General features: G+C 45.3%; 1 protein-coding gene across 2 annotated transcripts in view; it reads left to right on the forward strand.

Moving 5' to 3' along the window:
* Positions 1-12,201, forward strand: part of SORL1 (sortilin related receptor 1) — a 156,875-nt gene that overhangs the window by 95,174 nt on the left and 49,500 nt on the right. Inside the window, exons 22-28 of one of the 2 annotated variants that reach the window (XM_075909722.2) lie at positions 1,488-1,661; positions 1,859-1,972; positions 2,738-2,860; positions 4,021-4,140; positions 9,425-9,550; positions 9,954-10,061; positions 10,522-10,653. In XM_075909722.2, coding sequence (XP_075765837.2) covers positions 1,488-1,661; positions 1,859-1,972; positions 2,738-2,860; positions 4,021-4,140; positions 9,425-9,550; positions 9,954-10,061; positions 10,522-10,653 — 897 coding nt within the window. The remainder of the gene's footprint in view (positions 1-1,487; positions 1,662-1,858; positions 1,973-2,737; positions 2,861-4,020; positions 4,141-9,424; positions 9,551-9,953; positions 10,062-10,521; positions 10,654-12,201) is intronic. The other variant, XM_075909723.2, reaches the window with a different exon arrangement.

The following is a 12,201-nucleotide window of genomic DNA, read 5'->3' on the forward strand; positions in this document are numbered from 1 at the left end:
AGAATGAGGTTTACCAAATTTGAAATAAGCGCTCCGCTAGTTCGAATTTATTTCAAAATAGCGGTTTGGCTGTGTAGACGCTAGGAAAGTTATTTCAAAATAACTTTGCTGTGTAGACAGACCCTAACAGATTTATTTGGGCGTAAGCTTTCATGGGTAAAAATCTTTGTCAGATGCAAAATGTCTTGAAATTAAACAGTAGCATGAATATTTAGAATTCAGAGCATAGAGTTAATAAAACTGTGACTTAGATGCCTCCAAATGGCTTAGAATGAATTTAAAGTAGCATCTTAAAATGAGCCCACCTGAGCAGAAAGTCATTGACTCTAGTTTCCAGGAGGTGCTGTGGGCTCCATCTGATCCCTCTGAAACATGTATTTAAGCCTCAGCCTGATCTGAAGGAGGCTGGTAAGTGCCAATTAACTAGCTCTGAGGTCGTTATGATTTCAGGGGCTCGTTAGCATGGAAGCTGCTAATGGGAAGCCCCTCCTTCCTCCCTGATTAATTAGTGTGATTTATTAGTGACTCTTTGGAAGGTAGTACTTTGTGGGGTTACCTTCAGACCAGTGTCCAGGATAGTGCTTCTCAACACTTTCCAAGTTGCTACACAAAAACGTTGGGAACTCTTTAGGGTGTTTTGTCTTCCCTCTCCAGCACGAGTCATAGAATCACAGGGTTAGAAAGGAGCATGGGTCACTTGCTGGAATCATCTGGATTTATTTCCTGCCATGCTAGATCTTGGCCATTGGTGCGTCTCGGTCCTTCCTTTTCTCTGTCTAGGCGCCTGTGGATTGTAATCCTTCGCTCTCATTTTGTTTGCGGAGTTTAGTGTGTTTGCAGCATGCAGTTCTAGTGGCCGGTGATATGCGGCAGGTCGGACTTCATGATTTGATGGTTCCTTCTGACCTTGGGCTCTAGGACTCTTCCTACCTAGCTCTTCAGAAAGGAGAGTGGTCCCGAGTGTTAGTTGGAACTTCCAAGCTTGATGTAGAGAGAGAGCACATTGCATTCTCAGTTTTGGCTTATTATTCATTATTATTTATTTGTACTGTAGGAGTGGCTAGAAGCCTCAGTTTTAGACCAAGACCCTGTTGTGCTGAGCACAGTATATACACAGAATAAAAATACATTTCTTCTCCCAAAGAGCATGGTTTGATTTCCCCATCTCAACTGAATTATAAGGAAGTGGGGGATCTGCACAGTGTATCCTGGTTACATATTAATCTCTAAAACACCTCTCGTTAAGATCCAAGGGCCTGATCCTGTGAGGCACTGAGTGTGCATTCAAGCCCCACAGATGACAAATGGGAGTGGAAGACTCTTGGCATCTCCACAGCCCAGACTTGAAACGTAACCAAGTGCAGCTGACACACAAATGCCCAGAGAGACTGCATAGCAGCCTGAATTGAGAGGCTAACCCGAGATGTAGTGTCCGGTTCCCTGCTGTGTACGCAGCGCCCAGTCGTTACTTTGTTCCCTCCCCCCAGGGCGGAATGCCTGCATCACCAGGCCGTGCAGTTTGCTGTGTTTGCCCAAATCAAACAACAGCAGAAGCTGCAAGTGTCCCGAGGGAGTCTCCAGCAGTGTGCTCCCGTCAGGGGAAGTGAAGTGTGATTGTCCACACGGATACGTGATGAAGAACACCACCTGCATCAAAGAAGGTAAAATTCTGTTTAACTCCTGCTGCAATTTAACCCTGAAAAACAATCAGTTCCTTAGTTTGGAGCTAGATGAGCATGACTTTACTTTTTACCTACCTTATAAAGATTGGAAAGAGCTACAATCACTTGGCAAAGACCATGGTGCTGTGCCTAATTGTTGTTTGTTTGTTTGTTTTCTAACACACACTGGGCACTAGATAACACCTGTCTGCCTAACCAGTATAGATGCTTCAACGGGAACTGCATCAACAGCATCTGGCAGTGTGATAACGATAATGATTGTGGAGACATGAGTGATGAGAAAAACTGCCGTAAGTGTCCTTCTGTGGTCGCTGGGTATATGTGTCCTGGTCAGTGATTGTTTATTGAGCCTGGCTGGGGGTAAAATGCTTCAACAAGTGAAGGGATCAGTAATGACGACTATGGTCTTTCCACCCTTCCTACAAGCCTTTGTGGTGTGGGATATCCTCATAAAGCTAGTTCAGGTACATCCAAGGAGAACGCCACCTTCAGAATGAAAACAAAGAACCCAATGAGTTTATGAAGGGCAGAAACAGCCACCCGGTGAAGCCGTCACCAAGTTGTAGCTGTATGATTCAGCCCATTACCGAAACAGGCCACATTCAAAGTTACAGCCCCAATGTCAAGCAACTGAACAATAAGAGGGTAAAGTCCAGGCCAAACTGTCTCCCCGGCAATGCAGCTCCTTAGGTTCTTAACTGATGGCTGTGTAGACTCAAGGTCCCCTGTTAGGCCAAGGGAGTTGCAAAGCCAGATTCTGCATCTTTTCTTCTCTGATGCGGGAGGGCGCTGTCTCCAGACCTGGTTTTGCAGCATGGAACTGAGTTTAATCCCATCAGACCATTAAGCCCTTACTACCCTGAACCAGGAGGAATTCACCTAGCACGTAGCCGTGACCTTCTCTTCACAGACTCTGGCAGGAACCGCTCTGAGGTGGCTCTTTCCTGTCCTTGAATTCCGCTTACTTTTGTTTTAGCATGTGAGTTTGGGTGTGGGAGGAGTGATTTAACTGGTGGCCTTGAAACCTCTTTTCTCTCTCCCCTGCCTTGTTTTAGCCACAACAGTCTGTGATAGCGAGACTCAGTTCCGCTGCCAGGGCTCAGGAACCTGCATCCCGCTGTCCTATAAATGTGACCTCGAGGATGACTGTGGGGATAACAGTGACGAAAGCCACTGCGGTGAGTGTGATCAAGAGCGAGCTATTTGGCTCCGTTGAGTGTCCTTTCCTTTCCCCCTCCTAGGAAGAATAGCACTGTGTTGTCTCCACCAGGCAGGAGGTGAGCCTGCCTAGATGGAGGCAGGGCAACACAGTGTTTCTGCAGAGCACTGACAAGGACCCGTCCTCTGCACTGTCCAGGGCAGCCATTAGGCAGCTAGTACTGTCGTGGAGCAAGGGGGGAATGAGATGCACAGGACACGGGAGCACTTAAGTGCAAAGACAGCCCATGTCCCCTACACACCGGGCACCGTACCTTGAGCGGGCAGGGAAGCTCTGGTATCAGATGTTCCCAGTTCCCTTCCCCTGCCAAGCTCATCTGCCATAAAACAAAATAACGGGGCAGGGATTACAAATTATACTTCCGCAGCTTCCCAGGATTTGGTGTGTTTGGTCTCCAGGGTGAAAACATAGGTGCCCTGAGACACGGAGACAGGGTAGACAGCTCTAGGAGCTAGTACCTCGTAAAGCCATTGGGGTTACAAATGCAATTGCTGTGGCATTAGGTTCCCCATCATCCCCTTCCATCCAGTGGCTTCATACTTGTAAGAAATCCTTGGCCTTCTGCTGCACGTCTCAAGCTCAGTAATAGCAGGGTTAGGACTCAGTCTCCTGCATTAACAATCTAACCAAAAGGAGAGTTTCCATTCATTGTGTGCAGTTTAGAGTGCAGGATGGCACAGTGTTGAGCAGTTCCACCTCTATCCAGTAGAGGGTAGTAGGATAGGTACACACTAGCAAGTTCAGGGCAGTTTCCTAATTTCCCTAATCCCTTCTTTCAGTGCTATTCTGGCTTGATTTTGAAAGGCAGCTGAGCAGCTGCAGCTCCCAGCGTGTTGAATGGAGGGTGCAAGTGCTCTGCACTGTTGAATGTGAGGCTGTCAGCCTCTAAGGCTGATAGTTTCTAAGCATCAGACTGTTAAATCCATGGGAAGAATGGAAGAGGCGATGTGGTAGCTCTTGATCTTTCAGGGCTAGAGATAATGCACTAAAATTGCTTTCAAGACTAGAAAACGTGTTCTGAGCTGCGTAGGTTGCCAGTTCTGAAATGTCAGCTCTTCCATCTAAGACAGCAGCTTGTGTTCAGTTGCTCCACCTGAACTTTCGGTGCCTTGTTTGTAGAAGCTCACCAATGTAGAAGTGATGAATTCAGCTGCAGGTCGGGGATGTGCATTCGTCTTTCTTGGATGTGTGATGGTGATAACGACTGCAGGGACTGGTCAGATGAAGCGAACTGCACTGGTAAGTACTGGAATGTAATTGAGAATCTTCTGCCGGACTTGCTCCTTGCTAGCTTATCAGCTGCTGTGTTTTTAAAGGGGTTGCATTAGGGTAGCTCTATGTGGAAGAGCATATGCTGCCAGGACGGTGTCGTTTAACTTTTCTGTGTCATGAGACTGACTCTTCCAATGCCCTTTTGTTACTGTATTTTGTGCGAGTGGCTAGTGCTGGGTAGTCCTGTTTGGCAGAGGTGTAGAAGTTAAGATGGAAACACTGCCGTGTCTAAAGGACTGAGCCAGTGCTGACTGATGTCAAGGGAAAGAAACCTGTGGGCTTTGGACTAGACCAGAGCTTCTCAGACTTCATTGCACTGCGACCCACTTCTGACAAAATGATTACCCAACCCCAGCAGTATTCTCTCTAATCTTTTCCATCCTTGAACAGATTTTTTTCCATCTGTGTACAAAATAAATGTTTTTCTGTGCACTGAGGCGTGTGCATGTGCACCACCAGTAGAAACACAAACCTAGCTGTGGGTGCTCTGCTCATCAGCTGGATGGCATTGGATTTGCTCCTGAGCAGCTGCACAAGCTCACAGCTTACAGAGAACACTGGACCCCAGTGCCCTCTAGATTCTAGAGTCTAGAATTAGGGCCAGTGCTAGGGGGAATGAGCAGGGCAGTTGCCCAGGACCTGAGGCCACAGGGGACCCTACAAAGTTAAGGTGCTTCAGCTTTGACTCAGCCCGGGAAGTCTAAGGCCAGGCCTGGTGACCCCATTCAAACGAACTCGCGACCTATTTTGGGGCCATGACCCACAGTTTGAAAACAACTAGACTAGATCCTAATGTAGCAACAACATGAGCTAGTGGATTGAGCATAGAGCCAGAACCAATTTCTAATCCCAGTGCTGACAGTAACTTGCCACGAGACGTGGGCTGAGTGGTTTAACTTCTATACTTCATTTTCCACATCTGTAAAAATGGGATAATAGTCACCCGCCTTGAAAGGGTTTCTAAAGATGAGTAAGTTAATTTGACTTCAAAATAAGCTGCATTTACGTATTTATTCTAGCATGAATGAAGAATGCAGAGAGAACCTTTGCTCTGAATCATCTTTCTTCTTAGCTTAAGTATCTACTCTACCCTTACAATATTCTCCTGTATTTAAAACATTCCCCAGGTTATTTGGCAGACAGAAAACGTTGATCAGTCTCCCTTTTTCATCTCCTTCATATTTATTGGCAAATTATGTTTTATTGTATGTAAATGAAACACTGTCTAAAATTCAAATTGGGATAGCAGCCCAATGCTTATGAGTGACCCTACAGTAATAAAAACAATTTCAGGGGAACAAATTTTTGGTTTAACTTTCTGTGGGTTTATAAATAGTGAGGGGGTCACATGATCTTTGAAATGATTAAAACTAAAAACCTCTCACCAGCAAATGCCCCACAAACATGTTGCTAGATGTCCTGTTATTCACAGGTGCTGAACAAGCCTGTCAGCTGTGGGTGACCCAGCATGTACAAATCAGGCCAGAAAAATAGTAAGATCATATTCCTGAGCGAATAAGCTAATTTACAGTCTTGATTTAGCAGCTTAATTGCTGCATTTCTGAAAGTGCTGACTGGTTTTTGATGTGCGCAGTGATTCATTTTTGGTTTTATTTGTAACTTTGCACCGATGGCATCAAATCACCATTGAGCTCATTCATCTGTAGTGCTGTTTACATCTGACAGTGCTTCAAAACCTGCTTTAAAAATTTATTACCACCTGGTCTGCTATAAAAACAGGCTTGCCCTGCCCTTGAGGAGCTGTAAAGTTAGGAGGCATATTTGTAACCATTGTAACCAAAGGTGCTCAGTGGTTACAACAGAATAGACCGAAAATAGTCTGAGTGTGCACTGACCGAATTTTACAGCTTGGACTTTGCTCATTGTGTCACAATAAAACACACTGCAGAAAAGAAGGTGGGTTTTTTTGTTTGTTTTTTGCAATTTCTGAACTATTTATCTAAGAGAAGGGGCACTCTGCTCCAATAGTTCCTGTCTTCAGCGTGGCTTTGCCTCTTTACCTACCCTTCCAGTGTGGCTTGGTGAGCTATAAACTGGATTCAATTTATCCAAAGTCATGAACAAAGAGCCTGATTCCCCTTTCACTGACAACTGATTTACACCAGTGAAACTCAGCTGGAGAAAATGGAGTCACTCTGGACTGACATTGTACACAGTGTCAGTCATCAGGCCTTGAGTTACTGGACCCGTTTCTTCAGTGATGGCAGCAGAGTTTACATTAATGGAAAACAGATATAAGTGAGAAGAGTCCTAAGGACATTCTAAAATTCAGTCCTCGCTTTCCCTACATTATATCTGCTCTGATATTTTCAGTTAAACAGTCTTCAGTATCTACACGGTGAAGAAACTTCTGATTGTAGAAGGTTATTTAATTTAGTAGAAAAAGCATAACCCACATTTGGAGGTCGGAAGTTGAAGCAAGACCAATTCAGACTAGAAACAAAGTGAAATTTTGTAGGGAGGCTAAGGCTATGTCTAGACGACTCTGAAGTTTCAAAAGAGGATATGCAAAAAATGAGGTTTATGTGGCAGACCTTTCGAAAGTGAAAGTTGTCGGGATGCAGTTTTTCTGGCAACCCCTCCCTTTTTCGTAAAGCCATGTAAACCTCATTTTTGAGGAAGAGCGGCTTTTCCAAAAAGGGAGGAGTTGCCAAAAACCCCGCATCCCACAGAATTTGCATATCCTCTTTCGAAACTTCAGCATAGTCTAGATGAGCCCTAAGTAACTTCTCTGGAGATGTGGTGGATTCTCCATCATTTGAAATATTTAAATCAGGACTTGCTATCTTTCTAATAGATACACCCTAACCCAAATAGAAGCTGTGGGTTAGATGCAGAACTTACTGGATGAGAGCCTCTAGCAGTGGTCCCTCAAATGCTTTCCACCCATGTGCAGAATAAATGTTGTTATGTGCACCAAGGCATGTGCAATGTGCACCACTAATATAAACACATGATGCTGGCTCTGGGCACTCTGCTAATCATCTGGGCAGCATTTTAATCTCTCCTGGATGGCTGGTTGGGTGGTCTCAGCCTGGTTATGCAGGAGGTCATCTTAAATAATCAGAATTGTCTCTTCTTGCCTTAAAGTTATGCAGTGTAAATTCCTCAATGTTTAAATATGGTTTTCCAAACATATATATTTTAAACCATAAATATCCTGATTCTGGACCATGTTCTGGAGAATTTATTTCAGCAAACTCCCTTTTATATCAATGGGAGTTATGCATTAGCCATAAACACAGAATAGGGATGTATGCAATTATTAAATCCATACAAAATTCCATTTGCTTCAGGTCTGTATGGTTCAAACTGTTCAGCATGGGAAATCCAGTAGTTGGTATTCCAACTGGGTGGGTGTGAAGGGAGATATATTGCTATTGCTGATCTCTCATGACTTTCTGAGCAAGAATTATTAGAGGAAGAAGTGAACCTATTTCACAAAGAATTTTTTTTATCTTACAATAGAAATTATCTATAATAACCACTATTATTTGAGAAACATGTGGTCTGACTCTGCTGGCAGCATTTATTGCTCTTATCTAAAATAATCCATTTCACAATACCTAATAGAATATTAATAGAAATGTAGCCGTGTTAGTCTGGTGTAGCTGAAGCAAAATACAGGACTATGTAGCACTTTAAAGACTAACAAGATGGTTTATTAGATGATGAGCTTTCGTGGGCCAGACCCACTTTTTGATCTGAGGAAGTGGGTCTGGCCCACGAAAGCTCATCATCTAATAAACCATCTTGTTAGTCTTTAAAGTGCTACATAGTCCTGTATTTTGCTGATAGAATATTAGTGCCAGATGACGTTGTATTTTAATATACCTGGAAGGGCATGTCACTAGCCAGGCTAAAATGTAGTAGCATGGAATTTAATTAAGTCATATGTTGCTGTTCCAGATAATGAAGAGTATTCTCTCATGTTAACCTAGTTTTTTATTTGAAGTGATACAGCACATAAATTAGGCTCCAAAACTACTTAATTTTTTTTTGTAAAATTTGAGGCTGAGATTTTCAGAGTGGACTCTTAAGAGAAGTGGGGGCCCAAATTCCATTGAAATCCACTGGGAATTGGGTGTCTAAGTCTCTTCGGAAGCTTTGAAAATCCCACCTAAGTCCCACCTTTGTGGGCCAGGACTCTCTTATCTGGCAACGTTTGGACCACCGATGTTGCTGGACTGGAAAGCCCCAGTGGCAGAGGTTGTCGGCGGCTCGGAGCAGAGCTGGCCAGTGGGGACAGCAGAGCCCATGGGGCACCAGAACCTGCAGCTGGTAGGGCAGGGAAGCCGGTGGGTTGTTTGGAGCCAGCAGCGCTGCCAGAGCTCGCAGGGCAGCAGAGCCCACAGCCGGTGGTCTTTGAAGTTCCAGCAGGGCTGCTGCAGCTCACAGTTCCAGGAGGCTTCAGAGAAGAGGCCAAGTGGCTGAGAAGAGGAGCCCAGCTGGGAGGCTGGTGCCCCTCATCCCAGACCTCCCCTGGTCTGGCAAATTCCCTTGTCTGGCACTGGTCAGGTCCCAAGGGCGCAGGACCAGAGAGGTCCAACCTGTAGTTAAGAATATCTCTGAGAACCTAAAATACAAGCATGTTCCCTTTTTGACACACAGTGCCAGGTCTGACACTTGTGTGCAGATCCTCCATGCCAGCAGATGGTAACAGTGCTCAAAACCCTTTGGATGGTACCATCCCCTATGTAGATGGGGGGTTGCCAGCTCACCAAGTTTTGTCCATTGCTGTCCCAGCAAGAGTCAGATGTCATTTCGTTTGTCAGCTGACCCAAAGGCCTGACAAGATAAGAAAGGGCTGACTCCAGAGGTTTCAGAGAGCTTTGGAAACAGTCGTTAACCTCCACAGTCAATCTTAGGTGTTACAATAGGTTGGTAAGTACTGCCCCATTCTACAGAAGAGAAACTGAGGCACAAGTTGACTGGCTCAGTCAGTAGCCCAGCCAAATAGAGTCTGACGTCCATTACAGGACACTAAATCAACACGGAGCGTGCCGAGTACAATGGAGTTCCTGGCCCATGATTCTAGCTCGTAGGTGCTACCACAAAACATTATTTATTATATTAGAAGTAGTAGTAGTAGTAGTATGTATGTGAACATATATTTAAATGTGTCACACAAAAACAACAAAAGAAAAGAAGGGTGGTTTATTTATCAGTTCATTGCCTCTTGAAAGCTCTCTGAATCTGCCAGTGCTTTCCTTTTTCTATTTGTTTTCAGCAGTTTACCATACGTGTGAAGCCTCCAGTTTCCAGTGCCACAATGGGCATTGCATTCCCCAGAGGTGGGCATGTGATGGCGATGCTGACTGCCAAGATGGCTCTGATGAGGATCCTGTCAAGTGTGGTAAGAGCCCTTGCCGTGTCTGAGAGGTGAGTGGGAGGGAAATGGGCCAGTGATTCCAAACTAAGATCCATTGTTTTGCGGAATGGAAACCAACTCTGTCCCTCTTAAACAGATGCAACGGAACAGCAGCAAATTTGCGGAGCCCTAAACACATACCCTTCTGGCCATCATTATTATTTAGTATGTTGTGGCACCTGTTCCAGGCCAGGGCCCCTTGGCGTGTGTAGTCCCTGCCCCAAAGAACCTCCTTGCTAACCAGACAATAGGGTCAAAGGGTGCAGCTGATCCTGGGGGTTCTCTGAGGTTGTCGAATCCTTTGGGATTGTGCCATTCTGCACTAACAAGCAGGACAAAACCCTCCTTGCGTTCCGTACTTAAGACTGCTTTTTAAAACACATTTTAGAAAAAAAGTGCAATGGGTTCCAGTGTCCAAATGGAACCTGCATCCCGAATAGCAAGCACTGTGACGGATTGCACGACTGCTCCGATGGCTCTGATGAACAGCACTGCGGTGAGTATGAACCAGGTCTTGGGATTTGCAGCCCCAGAGGGACCAGTTAAATAGAAGACCTTGTCTGGAGCGGAAATGAACTCCTCATGCTTCAAAAGAAAGCAGAGGCTCCTTGCACAATGTACATATGTTGCTCTATTGGCAGGGTGGCGGGCAATTCCTTCTTGATACCTACTGCAAACAACTTTCTCCCTTACACAGGGCACGAGCCTGGATATCTACGTAGCTTTATTATTGCTCATCAAAATGATCTAGTCCTTGGTAAGATCTAGCCACTATACATGACTCTCTGTGAGTCAGAGAGGGTGGTTAAGCACACATAGCAGTCTTGTTATTATTTGTATTTCCCTAGAACATAGGAGCTTAGTCATGGAGCAGGATCGCATTGCACTGGGCACTGTAGAAATGTTTCTTATCGCTGTGTGCTGAAATTCTGGTCATTTCCTTTTGATTCCTACAGAACCCCTGTGCACACGTTACATGGACTTTGTATGTAAGAACCGCCAGCAGTGTTTGTTCCACTCCATGGTGTGTGACGGCATTGTCCAGTGTCGGGATGGCTCAGATGAAGATGCTAACTATGCTGGATGCTGTAAGTGTGACAGAAATACAAAGCACCTAGCAGCTGCCTAAAACCAGGCACTTTTCATCAGGAGATGGCAAAACACTTTCCAAAGGAGTTCAGTACCACTGTCTGCATGGTGGGAACAGCAGCATTGGGCAGTGAAATAACTTGCTTCCCCTCACCCAGCAGCAGAGCTGGGACTAGACCCCTGATCCGCATAGCCCCAGTCCAGTGCGCCATCCACTAAGCAGCACTGCTCTGAAAAGATGCCAGAAGGGAATAAATCAAAAGTTTTAGGGAAAGCACAGCTGGGTTTAGATCTGGGCTACTTAGCTTTGGAAGCCTCAAGGGCCACAGTGATACTCACAGCACATGTCGAGGGCTGCAACTTAAGTGTGGTTGCATATACATGCAAATATATGCAAATAGCTTCTTTCACACTGATGGGCATGAATACAAAGATTAAGGCAAGACTACACAACACACAGGCCCCATTTAAGTCAGATCTGCTGATATGAATAAAATGCAACAGTTACCCTATTTCCACCCATATGTCAGCACTTTTAATGAGCAATGTCAGTCCAGGAATTTAACTGCTAAAATGCATATCAACAGAAGACCATTATATTGACTTGTGTTGTGGAGCATGTTCCCCATGGAGGCCATGTTCAAAGGATCCCATCTCTGGGCCGAATGTTGAGCTCCACGTAAACTCAAATTGCACCGTGGGCTGCAAACAAATGGGCTGCGGGCCACATGTGGGCCATGGGCCGCATGTTGAGTAGCCCTGGTTTAGAGTCTCATTTCTGGACAGTGTCCGTGACAAGCCAAGCCACATGTATGTTTCTTTAAATCAAACCTCATTTTGGATATTGGTGAGCTAAGTCCTACTTTGTTGACATTAAAAAACCAGGGTTCTGTTGGTTGATGTTTCAGGAAGGTTGTCGCCAAAGCACAAGCCATTGCATTTTATCCCTGGGAGACTTATAGACCAAATTTAACAGGACCTGCATGTTTGACAAAGCAGGGCTTTTGGCCCATAGGACTCTCCACTGGCTTTTATGGCGAGTGGCTGCTTTGGGGCCAGTAGGCACATACATCCCCTTCCGCAGCCCATTCCAGCTGATTCAGTGAAATGCCACCCAAGGCAGCTGGAGGAGTGTACATCTGTGTGTGATCTGAGATGTACACTCCTCCAGATCCGGAAGGTCAACTTAAGGTACGCTACGTCAGCTATATAAATAAGGTAGATGGAGTTGACGTACCTTAAACTGAGGTTTTTGCCATCTTCACAGTGGAAGGTCGACAGGAGCAAAGGAGTACTGGTGCTGAACAGAGGCACCCTCAGCATTTGATTTAGTAGGTCTTAACTAGACCTACTAAATCAAACGCCAGGAGATCGATCTCTGGCATATAAGTATAGACATGGCTCCAGACTGGATCAGTGCATCATCTTGTACTGTATCCTTTCTCTTCCAGTGTCCTGTGCCAGAGGTTTCAGAGGAAGGTGCAAGGGCTGTTGGTTATGGGCTTTTCTGCCTGCAGAGGATGTTTCCTCCAAACTCTAGCACTCAG

Source organism: Pelodiscus sinensis, chromosome 25 (genome assembly GCF_052426305.1).
Source record: "Pelodiscus sinensis isolate ZL-2025 chromosome 25, ASM5242630v1, whole genome shotgun sequence".
Lineage (NCBI taxonomy): Eukaryota > Metazoa > Chordata > Testudines > Trionychidae > Pelodiscus > Pelodiscus sinensis.